General features: G+C 39.5%; 1 protein-coding gene across 2 annotated transcripts in view; it reads right to left on the reverse strand.

Moving 5' to 3' along the window:
• Positions 1-17,717: 17,717 nt before the first annotated feature.
• Positions 17,718-24,160, reverse strand: part of smoc2 (SPARC related modular calcium binding 2) — a 38,286-nt gene continuing 31,843 nt past the window's right edge. For both annotated transcript variants that reach the window (XM_026242681.1, XM_026242682.1), the window contains exons 10-13: positions 19,929-20,028; positions 19,355-19,602; positions 18,409-18,446; positions 17,718-18,245 (exon numbers count right to left, since the gene is read on the reverse strand). In XM_026242681.1, coding sequence (XP_026098466.1) covers positions 18,222-18,245; positions 18,409-18,446; positions 19,355-19,602; positions 19,929-20,028 — 410 coding nt within the window. In that variant the 3' untranslated portion in view covers positions 17,718-18,221. The remainder of the gene's footprint in view (positions 18,246-18,408; positions 18,447-19,354; positions 19,603-19,928; positions 20,029-24,160) is intronic.

Consider the following 24,160-nt stretch of genomic DNA (forward strand, 5'->3'; position numbering starts at 1 on the left):
AAGCACAATAGTGTATTTGAAACTGCCTCAGAGTAGATATACACATGCCTATTCCATAGAGAATAAAATAGTTTGAATGAAAAATAATTGAAAAACCATTCAATGTCCAGGAAATGGTATGTATTTAGGTACGATACGGATGATAGGGATGGCTTCCACATTGAAGTTTGTTTCCATCCTGGGATAAAAACAAAACAAAAAAAACAATGCAGACTTACCTGTATTACCTCACAGTTCTGAGAACAAAAGGTCAGAATTGCAAAATATAACTGAATTCTGAATTTATATCTCACAATTTTAAATTTATATCCTGCAATTCTAACATTTTTTTCTCAGAATTCTGTATTTTTTCCTCATAATTGCACATTTATATCTTGCGATTCTGAACTTATATACATGTACGTTAACTCACAATTGCAAGATAAAAAAGATTAATTTATTATTTTGAGAAGAAAAAGTCATATCTTTATCTTGCAATTGTGAGTTAACTTCTCCCTGTCCTGAGTTCATATCTCGCAATTCAAATTTCTGTTTGCAGAATTACAAGTTTATATCTTGCAGTTCTGAGTTTATATTAAAAAACATTAAACCTTGATTCCAAATATTAGTGGGGAAATTGTTAACGGTTATTCAACAATTTAGTTTAGCACAAGTTTCAGTCTGTACCAAGAGGAACAGATTTTCTTTTTTATTTAGTCAGACAAAGAGGCTGCTAAACACTTACTAATCAATCAATAAAAACAATTGCATAGCAAATAACATAGCTGACAAAAAAAAATAAATAAATTGTGGTATGCACACATTATGTAACAGCTGTTAACTGTAAAGTGTATTCAAGCAAGTTTTTTTTTATTGTTCCAGAAGAAAAGTCATGCATTTTAAGGTAAGCTGGCAGGTTGAGAGAATTTGATATGCGCTTAAATCATCTGAACGGGTGGCTGGACATGATGAGGTGCTGATTGCCCACAGCCAGACGCCAAACAGCTTGAGGAGTGAGAGGGACTTTCATGAAGAGCAGGACAACATTTCAAGTGAGCAAAAATGGTTGAGTGGTAAGGAGGAGCAAAAGAGAGCGAGGGCAGCAGTAGAACAGTCATGACCTGACCATAATGCATCTCTTTTTAGCCACTTCACTTGTGACGCAGAGTATTAAGGGCTCCGTTGGCCAGTACAGTGCTGTCCACTGTGTGCAGAGCCAACCACAGAACTCTGTCACCTCAGCAGGCAGTGGAAACCCCTCTGTGGCACTCTAACCAAACCCCCAAATGGCCTCTGCTGGCCAGCGTCTGCTAGGTAATGCTGTTGGCTTGCAATTTGGTTGATTAATTGAAAGCTGGTGTTATTTGTGCAGAATTTAGTTCTTAATGGTCTACAATTAACCCTCACAGTCAGAGAGCAAACTGCGGAGATGCATGCAACATTTTTCATCATGCACGCCGGCCCTTGAAGACATTAAGCTGTTGAAAAAGTGCATTGGTGTACCTGTTAAAGAGTGTTAGCAGTGTCCACTTCGTGGCTTTGACTGAGTGCTGCTGTCAGATTCAATTAAAATCAAATAAACGTAATATGTTAACTGCACTTATGGGATCCTTCACCCCATGGAAGTGACCTAAAGTGAAGTGCTTTGGCCTTACTAGCCAAGCATCAATAGTAACTGATTAAACAATTACATTTTCCAGCACTGAGTAACATTTTTAATCTTTAACTAACAGGCTCGCTTTCTTTTTGGACAAGACAGTAGGGATTCTATGATATGTCCCAATATCCAACTACTACTAAATTGTCCATATAGTAATCATTGTAAACAACCAATTAAATGTCGGTTGTCTGCAGTTATGTCCCCAATGCCAAAATCAAGCGTACACCCTTGATTTGTATTACCAGAACCCAACTGATGCTCTCATAAAGTCTTTGCATGCAACTACTGCTGCTTGCTTGTTTTAAATTGTCTGTACTGTTACTGTACTGTACTGTACTGTACCTCTGTACTGTTTATTCTATCATGTTACACTTTAGGTTCCCATTGGCTCTTGGTGCCAGTTCAAGGCTTACGCTGCCGTCAGTGGCCTTCAGTCCTTCATATAAACCCATTTGTAGTAAGAGAGCATCTGCTAAGAACATAACCGTAGTTTCTCCAGAACTATATATTCATCAGACAGCAAATAAAATCCCCTCACATATGATCAACGGCACATCTCCGAAGGGCCATCTCCAAGACGACGTGAATACAAAGAGTCAGGCATGACTCAAGCTCCGATGGATTCTCTCTCCTCGTCCTCCATGCTCAGGCAGGTTTCCTTTTCCAGAAGGAATTCTTGTGAGGTCTGTCCCTCATTGAAGGCTTACCCACCTCCGCTGATTTGGTACTATCAGATGTTTCGTGATAAGGGCGGACTCTGTGAGCTGGGTATCTCCTCAGTCATCTGAGCTGTGTAAACTTACCACTGTGGGTCGTTACGCAAGACTTCACGTACAGTGCCCTGTCTTGTGTCTGGGCACAGCCAAGCACTAAACAAGGCTTTTGCGAACAGGCACCAGATGCCAAGACTGACTGATAATGGAAAGAATAAATATAAATGAACTAGTCCATTGTTTAAAATAAATCTGTTGGAAAGTAAGAACGGGCATTGTTCTCCCATCAGAAATGTGTTAGCGATATCCCTAATCAGACAGACCCTCTCACGCTCGGCTAGTGATGTCATGACAGGCTCTTCTGGATGATTATGTGGTTGTGGGCTTCATTTCACATTTTAGGGAATTTTCCTGACGTTTGTTTAGGAGCTCATAAAAATAAAACAGCTGGATCTCCTTCTCAAGTGATTTGTAGAAGCAATGATGTGTCCGTTAGCGTCAATGAAAATCGGACTTTGTTAATGTCAGATGGGAGACTGTTTGTTTTGGCTCCTGTAGGGTTTCTAGGTGGGTCATTCTGTGTGGCCTTCCTTTATTTTCCAACCCCATCTCATGAGAAAACTTCATATGAATTTGTACGATTTGATTTGATTTGAGACAAAATGTTGCTGCTCTGTTTGTTAGGATAACAAAAGAATTTTAAACGTTTAGGTCTCGTCAAGTCAGCGGTCATATCAATGTCAAAATTATCTATATGGAAGGCTTTACTTTTAACAAAAGCTGAATGCGCAACACTTCAGTTATAGATTTACTAACAGTTTGCACTAGCGCAAACGATATTTTTGTGTTAAAATAGTAGTGTCAGGATTTAGTTAAGACGCGCAGTAAAGAAATAGCAATATTTTTCTGCCTAAATTTATTGAATATACATTTGTAGGCGTTTCCCATTCAGACTAAAAATTTATGGGAGGAGAGTATTAAAATGAATCATGCAACTCAATTTACAAACGTTTGCGCTCGTCAAATTACTAGTTTTTATTATTTAACATTATTTAATGCCCCGAAAAAGTATGTCTTAAACAAGGCATTAATTTGCACTGCTCTTGGTAGATTGCGCTGATCATTATGGAAATGATACAGTTTTGACCGTGTTCTTTAATATGTGCATTGTTAGTAAATCCCCCGCAGGACTTTGCCCTCCCACTGGTGCATTTATGGAATTGCACTTTCGTAAACATGCATCGTAGACTGACAATGCAACAGGAGAAATGGTTGAATAAAGTCTGGTATTTTTTTTAATCTATGTGGACGAAAAGTTTTTTTGTAGCTTCATAAAATTACGGTTGATTACTGATGACACATGGACTTTTTTTAACAATGTCCTTACTATCCTCTCTGGGCCTTGTACATGGTAGCTACATTGCTGTCAGGGTCAGAAAGCTCTTGGATTTAATCAAAATATATATATTTTCTGAACATCTATTTGACATCTGATAGGAAATGTTTTGAGGTTTGAATTAAGGCTACATGACTGTTCATGAACATATGAACATATTTTGAAACACTTGGCATCATACACTTACTGAGTTCAGATCACAACAAAATCACACAGAAACGTGCGCATTGTTGCTGGGAGATGCTTGACAAATTATTGTAAATATCGGTAAATATCCACTATTTTGGATGGGCATAACACTGTTCAATTAATGAATAAAATAAATTACACTATTGGGACTACAAGATTGTGACAGAAATTATTTTTCTCATGATTTGTTTGTTGTTTTTACTACAGGCCAATGCTGATTTTGTATGGGGCTATTCTTTCTGGAGCCATTTCTGAACAAGTAAATTATAAGTAAATACTTAAAGTATCTAAGTAAATTATACACAGAAAGCAAGCAATTTTTATTTCAGTACTAGGACATGGACTAGTTATGACAAGTTAGAAGTATTTGGTGATTGATTAAGACTTTAAAGCCTTTACTCAATGACTGTACTGTTTTAGTTCCATCTTTCTGTCAAAACCAATTAATATTGCACAGCTACAGCAATATATCCTGTCAGTCATATTTCCTCACATGTAATCAGTGTGAATGCATGTTTGTTTTTATTTTTATAGCTTATCATTTATTCGTCGTGTTCTTAATGAATCCTGTTTATTCTTGTGGAGTGAGTGGTCGTATGTCTCATGCAAAAACATAATCAAAATGCAAATGAAGAGTGAAAACTAATAACCAAAGACAAATATCAAGCATGTTTGGGGAGTGGAGGGCAGGGGAGGGAGGCTGTCACACACAAATAAATCATACGGAGAAGCCAATAAACCGCTGCAGAACGAGTATGAATGCTTTCTTGTGCCACGAAATATTAGGCCGTGCAAGTAATCCGTGCAGACGACGGACGCCTGGAATGTGAAGCGGAATCGATGGCCAACTCGTGTCAAGCCGTCAGCCCCGTTGGCCCGAGAGACTTTAGTGTGTGATTGATGAGCGGGAGGTGCGAGGAGACCTGCGCAGAATTAATCTTGCGTGCATTACAAAAGTGTGCATGCGCCGATTTCCTTATGAAAGATTTAGCTTGTTATTGTTTCCCTTTAAAGATTTCCTTTGACGTTTTAACTGTTAACATTTACCATGATCTCTGATTAAATACTATGTTCATAATGGCTGCTTCTATAATAATTGAATATGCCATGTTCTTCAAACAAAGCATTCAGATTGGTCATGACTATATAAAATGGCAGCTTATACCAAGTTATCACAGTTTTGTTTAGTTTTAGTCAGTATAATTTCGTCCTTTAAGGTTTAGCTACAGCAAATGTGAAAAAGTCAAAACTGGCAAGGGAAAAGTGGCCATACATCCATACGTCATTGACTGGAGATTACATGACAAGTTTCAGCTTTGTGCTTCGTGCTTTTGAATCATTTTTAACTTATAAAGCTTGAAAAATCCACTCGCTAGAGATTATGTTTATAAAGTTTTAAATATGGATATTTTTCTTACAAAAAATTATCTATTTGCTTCAGGATTCCTTTATTTACACCACAGAGCCATGTGAGGCACTTTTTTAATGATGAATGGATGCATTTTATTCGACTATTAAATATCAACAGCTGTTCACTGCCATTTATAAAGCTTGGAAGAGGCAGGACAATTTTTTTAATATATAACTCTGATTGTATTCATCTGAAAGAAGAAAGTCATATATACTCCTAGAATGGTTTGAGGGTGAGTAAATCCTAGGGTAATTTTCATTTTTGGGTGAACTGTCCCTTTAACCCCTGATTTAAGATCAGTTTGAACATGGTTAAAGCAACATTTTGCACATTTCAAAAGAGTCAGCACCACTTTTATCCTAGTGGACTTGTAGATCTTCTAACTGATATTTTAGTAGTGACAGCTGGAGGGGTCCTTGTTCTTAAACAACCCAACGAATGTTGACCTGTTAATTAGAACATATGTATCTGTCTTTATAATTTGACTTTTCATCGTTGCAACATCCAGCAGACTTGACTTGTGCTGTACACGATACTGGCTAATGGCTAAATTTGTTTAAATGCAATCTGTGTATATATTGCTAAGCAAGTGAAGGGCTAAACAAAACAAAATGCTCCTCACAAGGGAGAGTTTGTGGACAGACATCGTGTATGTTTGCTGTGCAAATGTTAGCTTTAATAATTAAGTGCAACACTTTTCCACAAGCACATTTTTCCCACTCCGCCATTTTCATACTCAGTCACCCGTATTCGGACAAACTGCACAATGCAAACCTTCACTAATCATGTGGCTGCATTCTGTTTCTGTAGTGCTTCTCTATAAGGTATATGAGAAACTAGATGCACACGTAAGCGTAAATAACATTTTCCAGGTTGTTTATTTTAATCTTCTTATGGTTGGGAAAGCATGAGTGTGAGTAAATAATGAAAATATTTTATTCTTTACTAAAAGTCTTCATGTTAAGGCTATCCCACAGTGCTACGAGGGATTTTAATGGTCAACCCTCATCTCTTCTCTTCTCTTTCAGTCTCCTGTTTTCCCTTCATAAATGAAAGACTCTCCTGAGAGAGCACGGCCCCGGGTTCCACACACATCAAATGAGAGACCTAATTGGTGAGCAAACACACTGATTACCTGCTTATGAGTGTTTTTCTGTACCACATGCTCCTTTGCACAAACATTACGCATATCTATTTAGTGTGTTGTTACTGAGCCACATGCTGGTGTCATTTATTTAGTTTTTTACTTCACTGCACAAAATGAGCATTCTTGTACCTTATACATGCAAGTTCTTCTATCATGCAGACCTGCAAGCTTCTACATACACATTTATAAGATAACAACACTTCCATAGGATTTTTTTTTTCGACCTTCGAGAAAATTCGAATCTGATTGTATCTGTGGGATGAAACAATGGTCTTTAGAAAATGAAAACCGCAGCACATCCCACACAATTCACTGGCTTTTATGTAACTGAGTTGATCAGGTGGGGACGGCACTCTTATTTCTATTGTAGGTTTCATATCTTCTGTCCCACTTTGTTGATATCGCTTTCATTCCCCTGCGCTGATTACTGATAACAATACGTTGGAATAGTCATTTCCAAACAAACAAGTTTCTGCCAAAACCAGAGCTACTCACTAGTAAACACTTCATTGTGGACCGTTAAGGTTGCTTGAAATCTGTAAAGATAATTTGATCATCTGTGAAGCAGGTCTGAACAAGCACGATCAGAAAAGAAAGCGAAAGAGAGGGGTTTGCTTCCAAATCAATTAATGTAGATGTTGCCTATGTAGGAAGCTCACTAGGTTTTGGAACGGAGTCAGCGTGACACCATGCTATAATGTTTAATAGATTAAAAAAAGAAAAGGCCGACCACAAACTCATATGCAAATTTTGTGATGATCCCATCACTGGTTTTTGTTTTTCAGTTGTAAACATTATATGAGTTTATATCAGGAGTGGATTTTCAAGGTTTATAAGTTAAAAATGATTCAAAAACACGAAGCACAAAGCTGAAACTTGTCATGTATTTGCTAATGTAAATCCACCAAATATCACCAAAATATCACTCCGGCTTTCGCTGTTTTACCTTAGATCAAGCACTCTGGTTTGTTCAAGACTTGAGTCTGAGATTAAAATAATGTGCTAGTAAAGGGAAAAGACAACCTGTGAAATAGACTGTTGAAGCAAACACAAGTTTGTCATGTATATTCAAACATCACTTTTTTTTTTTCCAGTTTCAAATCCAGCAGAGTGGGGAAGATGCCAAGAGCAAAATCTACCCAGACATCAGAATTTCCCAGGAAGATAAAGAGCTTTTTGTGTGAGTAATATTTTAAGGATGGGGGGAAAGACGGGACTTTGACACACGCGCACACACACAGATAGAGAGACAGAGAGAGAGAGAATCGTAAAACTAAAACACTGAACCACAGTCTATAGCAAGTTAAAATAGACATATTGCGAATGAAATGCTTTTCTATAGGAATTTATTTATGTCAACTTAATTACATGCAGTCTTTATTTGAATAGTTCATCCAAAAAAATGTTCATTTACATTTATTCATTTAGCAGATGCTTTTATCCAAAGTAACTTACAAATGAAGACAATGGAAGCAATCAAAATCAACAAAAGAGCAATAATATGCAAACATTTGGGATGATTTATTTTGTTCCAAGTCAATATTATTTCACATATAATAGACACATATAATATACATAGAAAAAGAAAAATCCAGTCACAAACTCAAATGCATATATTATGATAATGTCATCAACACTGTTTGATTTCAAGTTGAATATTCTATATGAGTTTGAATCAATAGTGCATTTTCAAAATACAGGTGCATCTCAATAAATTAGAATGTCATGGAAAGTTCATTTATTTCAGTAATTCAACTCAAATTGTGAAAATTGTGTATTAAAAATTGTTAAGTCTTTGATTCTTTTAATTGTGATGATTTTGTCTCACATTTAACAAAAATCCACCAATTCACCATCTCACCAAATTAGAATACTTCATAAGACCAATTAAAAAAACAACAACATTTTTTTGTGAATTGTTTGCCTTCTGGAAAGTATGTTACTTTACCGTACATGTACCCAATACTTGGTAGGGGCTCCTTTTGCTTTATCTACTGCCTCAATGCGGCGTGGCATGGAGGTGATCAGTTTGTGGCACTGCTGAGGTGGTCTGGAAGCCCGGGTTTCTTTGACAGTGGCCTTCAGCTCATCTGCATTTTTTGATCTCTTGTTTCTCATTTTCCTAGTCATTTAACCAACTTTTGGTGCATTTGGCAGTGTGGGCAGGTGCCAAATCCTGCTGGAAAATGAAATCAGTATCAGATGACATTGTACCCCAAATCACCACAAACTGTGGAAACTTAACACTGGATTTCAAGCAACTTGGGCTATGAGCTTCTCCACCCTTCCTCCAAACTCTAGGACCTTGGTTTCCAAATGAAATCCAAAACTTGCTCTCATTTGAAAAGAGGACTTTGGACCACTGGACAACAGTCCAGTTCTTCTTCTCCTGGGCCCAGGTAAGACGCCTCTGACGTTGTCTGTGGTTCAGGAGTGGTTTAACAAGAGGAATACGACAACTGTAGCCAAATTCCTTGACACGTCTGTATGCCTTGACCCCAGCTTCAGTCCATTTCTTGTGAAGTTCACTCAAATTCTTGAATCGATTTTGCTTGACAATCCTCAAACGGCTGCAGTTCGCTCGGTTGGTTGTGCATGTTTTTCTTCCACACTTTTCCCTTCCACTCAACTTTCTGTTAACATGCTTGGATACAGCACTCTGTGAACAAACAGTTTCTTTGGCAATGAATGATTGTGGCTTACCCTCCTTGTGAAGGGTGTCAATGATTGTCTTCTGGACAACTGTCAGATCAGCAGTCTTCTCCATGATTGTCTAGCCTATGAACCAATTTGAGAGACCATTTTGAAGACTCAGGAAACCTTTGCAGGTGTTTTTTGATTTGAATAGCTGATTGACATGTCACCATATTCTAATTTGTTGAGATATTGAATCAGTGGGTTTTTGTTAAATGTGAGCCAAAATCATCACAATTTAAAAGAACCAAAGATTTAAACTCTTTCAGTCTGTGTGCATTGAATTTTTTTCACAATTTGAGTTGAATTACTGAAATAAATGAACTTTTCCACAACATTCTAATTTATTGAGATGCACCTGTATTCAGTTAAATTATTCCAAAGGATAAAGTTTATGCATAGTTCAGGGTTGTTTTTTTGTTGTAGTTTTTTTTTTTTCCAACTATATATACTTTTGAGTGTGGAAACATGTTGCATCTATGACATAAATAAAAAATAAAAAAAATTAAGCAATCTTAAATATATTGAAATCTGCAGATTTAAAGGCTATGGTATGAACTCATACATGAATATGTATGTATATATATTTTTGTATGTAAAAGTGCAGCCTAGATGTTATTCCAAACAATCTCCCTTTATCTTACCCAATTAAAAATCATATTTATGCTAAACAATGATAAGTAGTCTATATTTCACTTTGCTGTGGTCCTCCTCAGACATGGAATAAACAATATTTGCTTTCATTGGGGAATGTTTGCGAGGATTAAAAACTTTAGGACTTTTTTTCATGAGGGGTGAAAGGGGCTCTTTTAATCTGGTTCACACAATCTGTACCTTTGGTGTAGCGCTGGTTCGTTTGAGTCAAGTCTGACTGAAGGGGGCGGCGGGTCAATGGATGGATAGATGGATAGATGGAGGGCAAAAAGGAAGAGAGGACAGAGGAAGGGCCAGAGGGGATGTGTAGAGGGATGTGTGTGGGGCGTCCCATGCCGATGCTTTGAGGATTAACGGGGTGACTTCTCTTCTGGAATGTTCAGCCGACAGCCAAAACCCTCCCTCTCTGTCAGACAGGTGCACAACAGACACAAAATTATGAGAACGAAAGACGAAAAAGGGGAAAATAATGTCACGCACTGATGAGTGCTTCACTAAACACTTATCTTTCACTATCTGTCAACCATTTCAAATCAAACAGAGTTGTTTTGACTGAACCGATCACAGCTTGCAAATGCAGAAACGAAACATTAATTTAGTTTATTTACAAAAATGGAGAGATGAAATCTATCAAAGCAGCTTTATTTTATCTGCCTTTTCCGTATAGTTTAACAACTGATATTATAGACGGAAATGATTTGATTATATACGGTGAGAAGATACTGTAAACATAGTGTTCTGTTAGTAATTATCTATCAAATCATCTGGTTGTCATTATTTTGATACATACAGTGCCAGAAACTGTGAAGCTATGTTTATTCATCTTTTATGATGCTTAATTGCATGTTTATAGATTTAAAAGGGTCCTATTGTACATACCTTTTTAATTATGCTAAGGCATTAGCAAACTCAAGGGGGCGATAGAGTGATATATACTGTATATAATGTTTAAATTAAATTTATTAAATTAGATTTACTAGTCAATTGTAAATTAGTGTTACTTTAAATAAAAAAAACTCTAAAAAGACAAAAGCAAACAACAAAATTACTAAAACTTAAACTAAAATAAAACCGAAAATAAAAATAAAACGTATTTTAAAGATACAAAAATAACACTATGTACACACACAAAAGTCACAATAATCCAGGGTGATTAATCACATGGTATTTACTCAGCTCAGGTAATTGACTTAAAACATTCCTGTGAGTAAAGATGGCAGTATTCAGATTGCATGCTTCAAGAAGTTCCTCTACCAGCTGAGTAACTGCCATAGAGAGGAATGGGAATGCCAATGGATTGCTTTCTTTAGGTATTACTCCTTGGTCCATACCAGACCCCAGTAAAACTCTCTAATAACATCACCATGATCAGCATCTGTCCGACTCTATTTATCATCACAAGTGAACTCTATATGATCTGCAACGTCTTAATACAAACTAAACGACACATAGTTATTATGGTAACAAGCCCAGCAAGGAAAGGACATTTCTCTGCTCATAATTTAAGGTTGAGACATCCGTGGCTTGCCTGTACTTGTGCTAAATTTCAAGCATTACATTGCAAACAAATAGGAGATAAATTAGGCCACAGTCATGACTTTACAAGCAGACGTTTTCACAGATGTCTAAGTATTCATACTGTTGAAAGAGATAGTTATTTTTCCATTATTCCATTTCAAACTCATAACACACTTATATCACATTCCCATTTTCCTTATTATAATTTTTTTTTCAAATGGATCTAAATTCTGTTCCATAATTGCTTTATTTTAAATCTTAAGGTCTTCAATGGGAGATATAGCAGATTATTTGTGGGGTTTGTTTCTTGATAAGAAGCCTTTGAAATGAGGCTCTTTGTCTTTACATTCACCTCTTCTTATGTGAATAGTCTCGTTATCCGATATTTGAAGAAAAGGAGGGGTTAGTGTGAATTTAAACTCATTTCTATTGAGCCATCAGATATCATTGATGGTTTAATTGCTTTCTGTAAACTCCATGAGCAGATCTGATATCAGATTAAAGATGAAGATGTTCTCAGGTTCCCCAGGACAAATGACCTCAGGCTGAAGTGGGTGCAGATCCATCTCGAAATCCATCAACACTTTCTTTGGTCCAAAGGTTCTTATTAGTCGAAGTGTGACATATCTTGATCAGACCAAATAGTTTTCCTTCTGACCCCAGGGGTCGGCCTTGCCTTATCAACTTTAATGCACTGCTGGAAGAGTTGGAAGCCTCAGGTTATGTGCAGTTTATCTTGGTTGACACTCCCTTGTTTTTTTATTTTATTTATTTATTTAAATCGGTTTGCATTGGGTTCTTTAAAAGCATTAAAATGGGGATTTATTTAAAGAAACCTCCTACATTCATAAATGCTCTTTTTTTCTTACATCAAAAGGAGGAGATGGTTTCAAGAAGCTGTTTTACAGAACTGGAATTGCTCTCCGCGTGAAGATCAGCCCAAATCTCTTCCCACACACCTCTTCAGACAGCTGCAGTAAACTACAGGTAGGTGTGTTTTACCGCCGTGCGCTCTGGATCAGTCAGTGCGCCTCAGGACCACCAAGAAAGACTTTGTTCTTTGTCTGGGAACGCAACAGACACAAACTCTCCCTCTTTTAATTAGAGCACAGCCACACTTTATCAACAAAGATGCTGCTACTGGAGTTAGTGTTGCCTATAAACAGAGCTCCTTCAGTCAGTGTGAATGAATGAGTCAGCATAGTCTTCAGGATTCGCATTTCAAAGGTTATGTTTTGGTTGTAGGTGTTTCATTATCAGAACAATCCTGTTTTTGTTTTTTTAAAGTTGCAGGGACTCTATCACGGAACAGTAAATCATAGGGAAAATTATTTTGACTTAGGCCTATTAGCAACAAATTCATTGTCCTTGTGTTCCAGCACTACATTAACAATATGTCATGGGTTTGAGTCTTGCAGAGTTATTTTTTCTTATAGCTTTAGTTATAATTTTAGTTAACAATAATAACACCGGAGGAATGCATAAAGTGATTAAATATATATGTTGAATGAAATGTAAGTGGTTTTGGATAAAATAAGAAAATATAAAAGTCTAATTATCAGAACAATGCTTTGTTTGTTTGTTTTATTTTTGTATCTACACACCATGTTGTCTCTCTAACACTTGCTGGTTCTGAAGCATCGATATTGTTAATGTTTAGTGTGTAGATTGCAACCCCCCTGAACTAAGATACTGAACTTTTGAGGTTTTTTTTTTTGTTTGTTTGTTTGTTTGACAAAATGTTCATAATCTAAAGAACCTTTTTCTACTATAAAGACTAGAACACACCCTTCACACACAAGTTATTCAAATTTGATTCGTAACTCACCATAGAACTGATATCTCAAATCATGCAAGAAAAGGTGAACTATTACGTTTCTACATCAAACTTAAGATCTGCATTAAAGGAAGGAACAGAGTAAGGACCACAGTATCTCACAGATTTGGGCATGGTCACTTTTGAGCTAGTAAGTGACAACATAGCACAGTTTTCTTCACCTTATTCACAATGGCCTCATGGTTTGAATAAATCGCTGCCCTCTCTCAACTCTCCTCCATTCCTTCATTATTATGCACCTCTGATCTTGCTCTCCTTTTGGTGTTAAATAAGGCGAGCTGAAGAATTATTAGATCTGCAAAATGCAGCAAAGCCACAAATCATGAAGCATTAGCGTGAGAGCAGACAGCAGCTGCCCTGGTAATCTACTCTCAAAGGGGCTACTGTGGCCCCCGTTCTCACAAACCTCAGACGTTTGGTCCTCTGGGTGTGTTTGATGCTATATGACTTTTAGACTTGTTTAAATGTTGTGTATATGACCAAATATATTATTATTATTATATTATAGTTATTTCATAACGACTAAGGGTGAAAGGAAAATCACAAAGATCTTATTCAAAATAATGGCAGCAGATTTTTTTGACAGCCTTTGAAATCAGCCATGCACTAACACAGCAAAACACTCGTCCTTCATCTCCACATCAGCAGCTCCTATCAAAGTCTTAGCATGGCTTGAAGGTGGTGAGAAGAAAAAAAAAAAGATTTAAATGAAAAAGAAGAATGTGGAAAGTGTGGGAATGAGGAACAGCAGGGCAGACACAAAGGCCCGCCGTGTGTCTGGAGAACTCACCCGATCCAAGACACACAAAGGAGCCACTGCAGAGAAAGCTGGACAAGAGCTGGGCACCAGTCCTAGAGAGAGAGAGGGGCGGGGGTTGGGGGGAAAATGTGAGATTGAGTTCTGTGTAACGGTTGTAAGTTACCATTTAAAAGTTTACGTATCAAATAAATTCAGCCTTGATTACAAGAGATTTCTATATAAATACATATCATTTGTTTTCATTTTTTAAAGAAACCTCTTATGATCAAGGCTGAATTTATTTGATCAAAAATACAGTAAAACAGTTATATTGTGAAATATTATTGCAATGTAAAATAAATATTGTGTATGTAAATATATATTACAATATAATAGAATTCAGAATTTTGAAATTTACTGATCCCAAACTTTTGAATGGTGGTGTATTTTAAAACTAATGTCAAACAAAGCAATATAATACTGTTCGAAATGGAAGTCATCAATAATCTTCCCATTTTCCAGAGCTCGCAATCTCATTCAGCCTTCTGTTCATTTAAAAAATAGTACCTTTACTCACAGTGGCAAATTATAATATATATCATGAACTGCTTTTTAAAAAAATAATAATAATTTAGTACTGTTCTATGAGGTCCAATGACGTAAATGTTTTTACATAAAAAAAAAAACATAATTTAGAAGTTATAGGCTATTATAATCTTTTAATTCTGCGTCGAATTATGCCTTGTTTGTAAAGGAATCCACGGTAAAATGAAGTGAACAAAGGGCCGAGATCTTACCTACATGGTCTGGCACTTCATTAAAAATAAAGTTATGCAGTTGAAAAGATAGAAGAGCGGGTGACGCACCTGACAGCAACCTGATCTGTGTCAGAGAGATTCATGCCAGTGACTCTGACGGATGCTGGTCATGTTGACAGAGACACTGCAGCATTTCTCCAGTGTGTCACAACAAAACGTCCGGCCTTGAAAACAACCACAGGTGTGCTTTGAGAGGTCACCTGACCTTAAACCTGTTCACACACACACGCACAGCCAACCTACGCCACACGCACACAGACAGACAGACAGATAGATAGATACATCTAGTTCTTGGCCTTATGAAGCTTGTTCTAACAGGAAAGTAAGCCTACTATGCCAGCCATAGATTTGTTTACAGGTTTCAGTTTGTTGTTGAAAGATTAACTGAGTATTGACTGCAGGATGGGAATGTAGAATCTAGTGCAGGTGCTGGAGTAATAAGAAACACATGGTCAAGTGAAAACACACACAAACACACACACACAAAAGGGCATAGCATTTAGGGATACTAATATGAATTGTCTCTAGCAATAGTTTTGATCAAACAATTAAGTATGTGTGTATGTAACCATTGTTGATGTAATTTCGGTTTCATCTGAAATACGTCACCAATGATATTACTTGAGAAGTAAATACGCTAATGGAGTATTTTCACTACTTTGCAGTAAACTAGTTACCACAACTGAATAAGTCTGGAGATTTGTGTTGGATGTTATCTTTGGAAAGGAGGGATATTTTTATAGTAGTAGTACTGACAGTGTCTGGTAAACAGACAAACAAATTCAATTTACACTGGAACCACTCCTTTTGATTCAAACTCGTGACTTCAAGCGATTCACTAGCAAAAAAACAAACAAAACAAACAAAAGCCAAAAGAGCATTTCATTTTCAAATTTCAAAATTGCTGTTATATTTTTAAAAATCACATAAAGTCATGAGCGTAACAAAGCTCTTCATAACTAAGCCTAAAAAAATGATTGTGTGCTCCAATCGAATCATGTATCTCAAACCATTAGATTTAGATTGGAGCTTCAGAGCATGTTCGTGAATCTTTTGATTCAGATCAGAACTTTGGAGTGGGTTCGCAAATCAGTTGATTAAGATCAGGGCCCGTATTCACAAAACATTTTATCTTACCACTAAGAGTTCTCCTAAATAGCAGTAAATATTTTTAGCTAACTGTTTTTTCTTAAAACATTCACAAAGCTGCTGAGTCAAATTTTACTAAGGAATAGACAGAAGTCTTAAGCTAAGAGTAAGGGCGGGTTTGATCTCGTTGCTATGTATGATGTTACCATATTTACTGACTATGCACACAGTGATTGGCTGAAAGTCTCTGTCAGAGATTTATTCATAGAAATGTTGCAGGGTGCAATATTATTTTGCCATATTCAAATAAAGGTTTTAAAATAAAAATGTTAATTACCACATTCAAATAAAGTTTTTAGAAAACAGGATAAGTGTCACTAATTAAACAAGTAGGCTATGTTTCTTACAGATTACATTTCTGTTTGAATTGGTTCATTTAAAAGTTTCACTCTCTATAGAAATATTTTTCATGTCTGTAATAAGACAAGCATGCACAGAGTTTCAAAGTGACACACTCAAGTTCACAGACTGAGACAGAAAGCACATCAAATTTGCTCCAATTATTTTACAAAAGCGCAACATTTCATTGCTATTCTGAGTGCACACGAATAAACGTAGAGTCTTTACAGATGCAAAAGATACATTACTCGTATCTGTATGAATAAATATTCTAAGAGCAAATGATCGCAGCAGCGCCTCCATTTGTCCTGCAGTAGCCCAAGTGCACTGTTCAGCTTCCACACTGAACACAAACATGCACACTTTTTATAACATTAGATTGAGTTTCCATTTAAAGTTGCTACTACATACATATCTCAGATGATAAGCCATATTTGAGGTCAATGAACGTTAGGGAAGCATATGGATGTCCTGCCAATGTATTACTCCCACATAGACCAGCCGTTAATGATTTGTCCATCATGGACTGAGTGATTTCGCCACTTCATGTGAATTTTTTTTTCTGTGACTAAGCGCCTAATAAATTTTAGTAATATGCATATAAACAGATTTTTAATTAGCAGAATAATAATAAATAATGGCTGATAGTAAGACATGCAAACATAAAAAAAAAAAAATGGATACGAGAACAGCTATATATCAAACATGGATAACCTCCAAACCAAACCAATTAGAAAAAAAATATTTAGAATATATTTATATTCCGAGGGAGACTGCTGGCAACAGCCATTTTAGGATAGTTCAGATTTGGTCTTAGTGATTTAGGAGTCCTCTAACTTTTCACAGATTTAGGAGCGAATTTAAGCAAACATATAGGAGTCCTAAATCTAGGAAACACAAATGAATTATTATATTTTGATACATTCTCGTTTGAGCAGTCAAGCAATCAAAAGAAAGCATCTTTAGAATAGAAAGTCACTTTCAAAATGAGATTAGAAACTCATTTCTCTGTGTGGGTACATTGTCAAACAAGTGAATGACATCTTCATCTGCATACATTGCGGAAGCACTCTGGATGTTATGCAGGAGGGGTTTAGGCAGCAGTGTCAGTAGCTGACCCCCTTCTTTACATTCCCTGCAGTATTAAAACCACAAAGTGCGGCATCTAATCTCACAGATCCAGCACCAGATCTGCTTATCATAATTTACAGCCAGAAGTAAAAGAATGAGGTCAGTTTTAGGTCACTGATGGAAATACAAAAGGAAAAACAGAATAATGCATCTCCATGTGCCTCTCAAATTAAAACTAATTTTTAAATGTCATTAAGATATCCACGTATAATGAATGCATATTTGTATTTCCTCTAGGACTTCTGCATGCTGATTCAGTGAATACTCTTACACACACACTCACACTCACAATAACAAGGATACAAATTATTATAAAAGACTTCTTTATTTCTATTCACCGTGAAGCACTTTCAACAAAATGATCTGTCTACCGTTTCATGTGTGGTACAGGACTACAATCAGTAATAATTCCAAGCTCAAGCAGTAGTTGGGATTTGTGTAAAAACTAAATCGAGGTGTCTAAAAAAACTCAGTTTAGATGCATTACAAGCTACCCAGAAATTAGCCAAAGAAAAGACAGACAAAATACGTTACAACAAAGATGGCCTTGACAAATGCAACATGTAATACAACTTAGAAAAGTATACTTATTTTAGACTCACAAAGGACACATACATTGTATGTGTTAAATTATTATTATTCTTTTTGTTGTTTGTTGTAAGGACATAAAAATGCTAACTACATCATTCACATATTCAGCAGTCTGTTTAAATACCTTATTTTTCTACAAAGTGAATTTACATTGTTTTAAAGTACAAAGTGCAAAGACTATGGTTCTCCATCGTCGTTTTGGTGGGGGCAGGATCTGCGGGACTGGACGGGAGCGGGAACAATGGCAGTGGCCACTTCAGCCTTGCTTCTTTGACAGGTTCTGAAAGAAGTCAAATGAGAAAATCAAGAAAGTGTGATTTTAAAATTTTATTTTTAATGTAAAAATGAGACTGTCTACTTGTATTAGAAAAAAGAGAGAGAGAGAGAGAGAGAAAGGCTGGAATGCATGTTGTGAATGTTAACAGCCACTGACATTAACTCACCAGTTTACTAGATGTTGTGCCTTCACCTGTTTTTGCCCCTGAGGAAATACCAATGAGAATGTTTTACAAGTCTGTTCTGCATTACATGACGGCAATACGGGTTATTTCTGAAAAAGTTATTAAACAAATGCAAGCGCTCATGGTCATTAAAACGACCACACATTCTTCAAACAATCTCAGCTGAACCTACAATGGGTAGAGCTCAGCATTTCCCTCATCCAGTTAAAAATCTGAAAATTTTATGCTGCTAGTAAGACAATGATCTAAATCTACGGATTTCATTATAAAAATGGAAAAAGAGAAATCATGTTGCGAAGTCATTATCATGTGAAAGTAGTTGACTATTTTTAGTTCTACAGGATTTCAAACAAACTGGATCTCACAGATTGGAATTCCAAAAGCGCAACTGGACCTGGTTTTCGAAAAATCTTATTGGGGTCAGTAAGAATTTATTACAGAGGGTTTATATTTCAAAAAAATGCTTTTCTTTAAAACATTCTAGTCATCACAGAATCCTGAAAAAAAGTATATATATATATATATGTATATGGTTTTATATATAATGTTTTTCACAAAAATAGGCAAGAAAATGATCAAGAAATGTTTCTTGATCATTGTAACTGAAATATATCAACAGACAAAAGTTAGAGTAAATTCTCAAATACGTTTCAAATTATTACTGTTTTTACTGTTAAGATACAGCCTTGGTGAGCAAAAGAGACTTGCAAAAACCAGTGACCAGTAGTGCATGTTCCATTCAAATTGCATTAAAAAGTGCATTCAACAGAGCATCACTTTTGCAAACCCTTGCATTTTTTCCTGGACCATTTCAAATCCAATTATTCCCACTTTTCATCTAGTGCAGTAGAAACTAGTCATACTAGTCTAGTATGTAAAGTAGATGCCCTGATTTCTCGGACATCCATCAGGAAACAGTGATACTCACCCTCTTCCTTAGTGACACCCAGACAGCCCAACAGTTCCTGTAGAGACAGGGCTTTATCGTTGCTGATGTCGCAGTACTCCACAAACTTCTTCACACACTTCTTGGGTTTGGATTTCTTGCGCAGTAAACGCTTGAACGGTTTGATTTCTTTCTTTTCAATATCGCCGCTGGAATTCTTGTCAAGCTGACTGAAATACCAGTGCACAACTCGCTCTTCCAGAGTATGACTGGGGTCAGGCTCTAACATCCTGAATAGAGGAAAAAACAAAATCTGAACATGTTTACACGCACTTTATTTTCTGGTTAAATGCTTTATATATATATATATATATATATATATATATATATATATATATATATATATATATATATATATATATATATATATATATATATATATATATATATATGCTGCTTTTTGATCTTTAGGGGCCTGAACAGCAACATCAATTATTCTATTCAGTTAGCTAATGAACTAAGAAAATATTTTTACACCACACTGTAGGCAGGGTCAGTTAAATTCATGAACAGGTCCATTACATCTACATCTGTCCTTTCTCAGTTTCTTTTTTACCTGCCGGCAGAGGCCGGGTCAGTTACTGCATGGACCATGTCTGTGGACAACGCGTCCAACACGCTGGTCAGGAATTCAGTCTTCTTCTCCCCGGGACATCCTGAAAAATAGAGAAATGTGAAGGTTACAAAAGGATCTACACTATTTAAAATAACATTTAAAATAACAAAATAGTGAAAATTCAGCTTTCCATCAAAAGAATAAATTATCAATCCCAAACTTTCAAATATCTGAATGTTATTTAGTTTTGCTTTTTTTTTTTGTTAGTTTTTTTTTAATGCACCAGACATTTTACAGTCCATGGTACTGAATGAATGCAGTATTTAATGAATGATGAATACAACTCTTCTAATATAATACATGTCCAAAAAACCATGGTCCGTATTTGTTCATATATAGTTCTGCTAGTAAATGCATATAATGCTACACATTCTTGTGGCTATCTGAGGTACTGGCGCTATAGGTGGCCCAATAAACACTGAAAGATATAAAGCTGTCAGATGTTTTTACACTAACTGCATGGTGGAGAGTAGGAGAGTTAAACAATGTTACGGCTTCAGAGATTCTTCACCGCCTTGTCATAAAAATCAGACCTCCCCTATCCTGTCCGAGGAAGATGAGAGCTGCCAATCAAACCGAGGGTTTGGGTTTATGGTCACAGGTAAAAGCTTGCTGTCTGTGGGAACTGAGGTCTGTGGATGTTTGGGTGAAACCCACAAACCAGTCAAAAACATGTCCAGGTCATAATTACCACAAACATGAGAAACTATATTTTGCACAAGCATAATAAACGTTAAACCTATTTGTAGGATTGTAAGAACTGTCATTCCCTATCTGTCGGTCACTACGAGTTATGTCGACCGACAAATGGGGTCTCACTTGGGAGGCCAATCATCTCTGATTTTAAGAGAAAACGCCAATGAAATTGGCAAGTGGATTAACACACCTGAGCCACTCCCCGTGCCAGCGGGTATAAATAGGGCGACAGGTGCATCCACTCATTAGATTTTTGCTTCGGAGCCGAGTGGTTGTATGAAAGCCGTTATACTCCACAAAGCCATTCATCTGCTGTGTCGGGAAGCTGTTCTGGTTGGCGGTACGGCGCAAACAGCGGTGTCCCTTTCAGCGATTCCCCTGGGCGCTTCAACTAAGAGAGCAGATTTCCTAAAAGAGCAAATCGCGGACGATTCGCGTCTTTTTCAAGACGCCGTTTCGTCCGCGTCCTTCTGGATGCGGTCGTTTCCTGTTCTCTGACAACGGCCACGTTCGCTCTCTTCCGTGTCTGGGCATTCAGCACGCTGAAGGCGCGTTCGTGGATGGTTCATGCACGCACTGCGTGTGTGACCATGGCAACGCTGTGATCGCGTCTCCCCTTTCTTAAAGGGAAGGGAGCAGACCCCTCTGTCACTACCCGTTCTGGTTTCTCTGTCTCGAGCAGAGGACCGCCGGTTAGTGCTCTGGGAGATTTGAAGGTGACCGTGAGAGCTTCTCCGCCGGGCCACGCCCCACGGACCTCTTACCCCTTCCGCAGTGTTTGTCCTGTGCAGCTGCTGGGTGATTTTGCTGGGCTGTCTAATGGCAGTCCCAGCGGGTCATTCAGTTTGCCGCCGGAGATCAGATGTCGATTGCAGCATCGGGGGATGGGTTATCGACCTCTGTGGATGAAGATTCGGTGGGGCTGCCCCCCTAGGGTGTTGTCGCCACTGCCGAATTGGACCCAGAGTCGACAGCCGTGCTTGCCCGGGCAGCTGTGAGCATCAGGATGGAGGTGAATGCACCGCCAGCCCTGTGTGCTCATGGCTGTTTGATTGGTTCTCGGTGTGGAGCGCGACTCACAACCGCGTTTTACTCTGGTTCCTTTCTTCCCGGATGTGCATGGGGAAGTGATGTAGTCGTGGATGGCCCCTTTTACGGCCGGAAGCAGCTCATTTCGTTCCTCCGTCCTCACTACCCTCGATGGCGAGGCAGCTAGGGGTGTGTTGACATTCCCCAGCAGGAGAGTGCGATTGCGGTGCACTTGTGTCCGCAAAACGCCGCCACTGGGAGGGATAGTCCGCGCCCCTCACCCAAGGCCTGTAAGCTGTCGGCCGCGCTCGCTACCAAGGCTTACAGTGCTGCGGGCCAAGCTGTCTCTGCTTTGCATGCCATGGCTATCCTGCAAACCCAACAAGCCAAGGCTTTAACAAATGCACGAGGGTAGGTCCAACCCGAGGTTGATGCAGGAGCTGCGCATGGCGACTGACCTCCCCCTTCTGGGTGACGGAAGTCACAACGCAGTCCCTCGGGTAAGCGATGTCCACTCTGGTGGTCGAGTAGTGCCGTTTCAGGTTCAGCCTGGTCTGTATGAGAGACATTGACAAAGTGCATTTTCTCGATGCTCCCATGTCCCAGGCTGTCCTGTGTGGCGACGCTGTCAGGGGCTGTGCCCAGTAGTTCCTGACAGAACAACAGCAGACTGAGGCCATACAGCACATCTTGCCACGACGTGATCCTCTGGTTGCCACCATTCCGTCGCAGGCAGTGCCTCAGCCTGCTCGTCGCCGAGGGCGCCCCCCTGCGTCCTCCACACCAGCTCCGCCCCGTGCTGAGAGTTCTTCGAGGCCGGCGCGTCGAGCCCCGCGCAGGAGAGCGGCGCCCCCCGTGTCACTCCCGGCTGCAAAGTCCTCGAGGAAGTCGACTAAGCGGCCCTGACACGGGCAACTCGGAGATGCGGAGAACTGCTCTTCAGGAGATGGCGGAGAGAGCGCCACTCCCTCCCCCGGAGGAGGGCCGGGTGGAGAATCTTCTGGTTCTGTTCCGCCGCTGGTCGAACGGCCAGTGGCACCCACATTTTCATTGGAAGAGCAATTTCTCCTTCCTCCGAGTTGCAAGGCTTGTGGGCTGACAATGAGCGACGCACAGCTTCCTCATTCTCACCCACGACGCCCCCTTCGCCAGCGGCCAAGAGGTCGCGGTTCGGAGACGCAACGCCTCTCCACGCGTCTCTGGCCAGTTCCTCCGGGAACACGGGGAGTGTGGTTGCGATGACCCAGGACGCAGTGCCTTCTGGGCCTTCCGGCATGACTCCCCATCGCTGCACCACTGCGGGTATGTCGACTGTCCCTTTCGTGCCACTTGTACGGTATCTGGGAGCGTGGCTTGCGCTGCCCAACCCGTCGCGCTGGCTCATCCGGACGGTTCGACTCGGCTATGCGATTCAGTTCGCCCGGCGACCCCCCCCAAGTTCAATGGCATGCTCGAGACTTCGGTGGCAGTCCAGGACGCCCCTGTCTTGCGCGAGGAGATTGCTGTCCTCCTGGCGAAGGATGCAATCGAGCCGGTCCCTCCAGCCGAGATGAGGACGGGGCTTTACTGCCCTTACTTCATCGTGCCCAAGAAAAGCGGTGGCCTTCGACCTATCCTGGTTCTGCGAGTCTTGAATCGGGCCCTACACAAGCTCCCGTTCAGGATGTTGACGCAGAAACGCGTTATCAAATGCGTCCAGCCCCAGGACTGGTTTGCAGCGATCGACCTGAAAGACGCGTACTTTCATGTCTCTATCCTCCCTCGTCACAGACCGTTCCTGCGCTTTGCTTCCGAGGGTCAGGCATGGCAGTACAAGGTCCTCCCCTTCGGGCTCTCCCTGTCCCCCCGTGTCTTCATGAAGGTCGCGGAGGGCGCCCTTGCCCCACTTTGGGAAGTGGGCATCAGGATCCTCAACTATCTCGACGACTGGCTCATTATGGCCCGGTCCCGAGAAGAGTCGTGCGATCACAGGGACTTCGTGCTTCGGCACCTCAGTCAGTTGGGGCTTCAGGTCAACCGGGAGAAGAGCAAGCTCTCCCCTGTGCAGAGAATCTCTTATCTCGGTATGGAGTTAGACTCGGTGAGTATGATGGCACGTCTCACCAGCGAGCGTGCCCACTCAGTGCTGAACTGCCTGAGTTCCTTCAGAGGCAGGACAGTGGTACCGCTGAAACACTTTCAGAGGCTCCTGGGGCATATGGCATCCGCAGCCGCAGTCACGCCGCTCGGGTTGCTTCATATGAGACCACTTCAGCACTAGTTACACTCCCGAGTCCCGAGATGGGCATGGCGCCGCGGTACACATCGTGTCACCATCACACTGATGTGTCGCCGCCTATTCAGTCCTTGGTCGGACCTTGCTTTTCTACGGGCCGGCGTGCCCTTAGAACAAGTGTCCCGGCACGTTGTTGTCACAACAGATGCCTCCAACTCGGGCTGGGGCGCGA

The sequence above is a fragment of the Carassius auratus genome, unplaced genomic scaffold, assembly GCF_003368295.1.
Source record: "Carassius auratus strain Wakin unplaced genomic scaffold, ASM336829v1 scaf_tig00001751, whole genome shotgun sequence".
Taxonomy (NCBI): domain Eukaryota; kingdom Metazoa; phylum Chordata; class Actinopteri; order Cypriniformes; family Cyprinidae; genus Carassius; species Carassius auratus.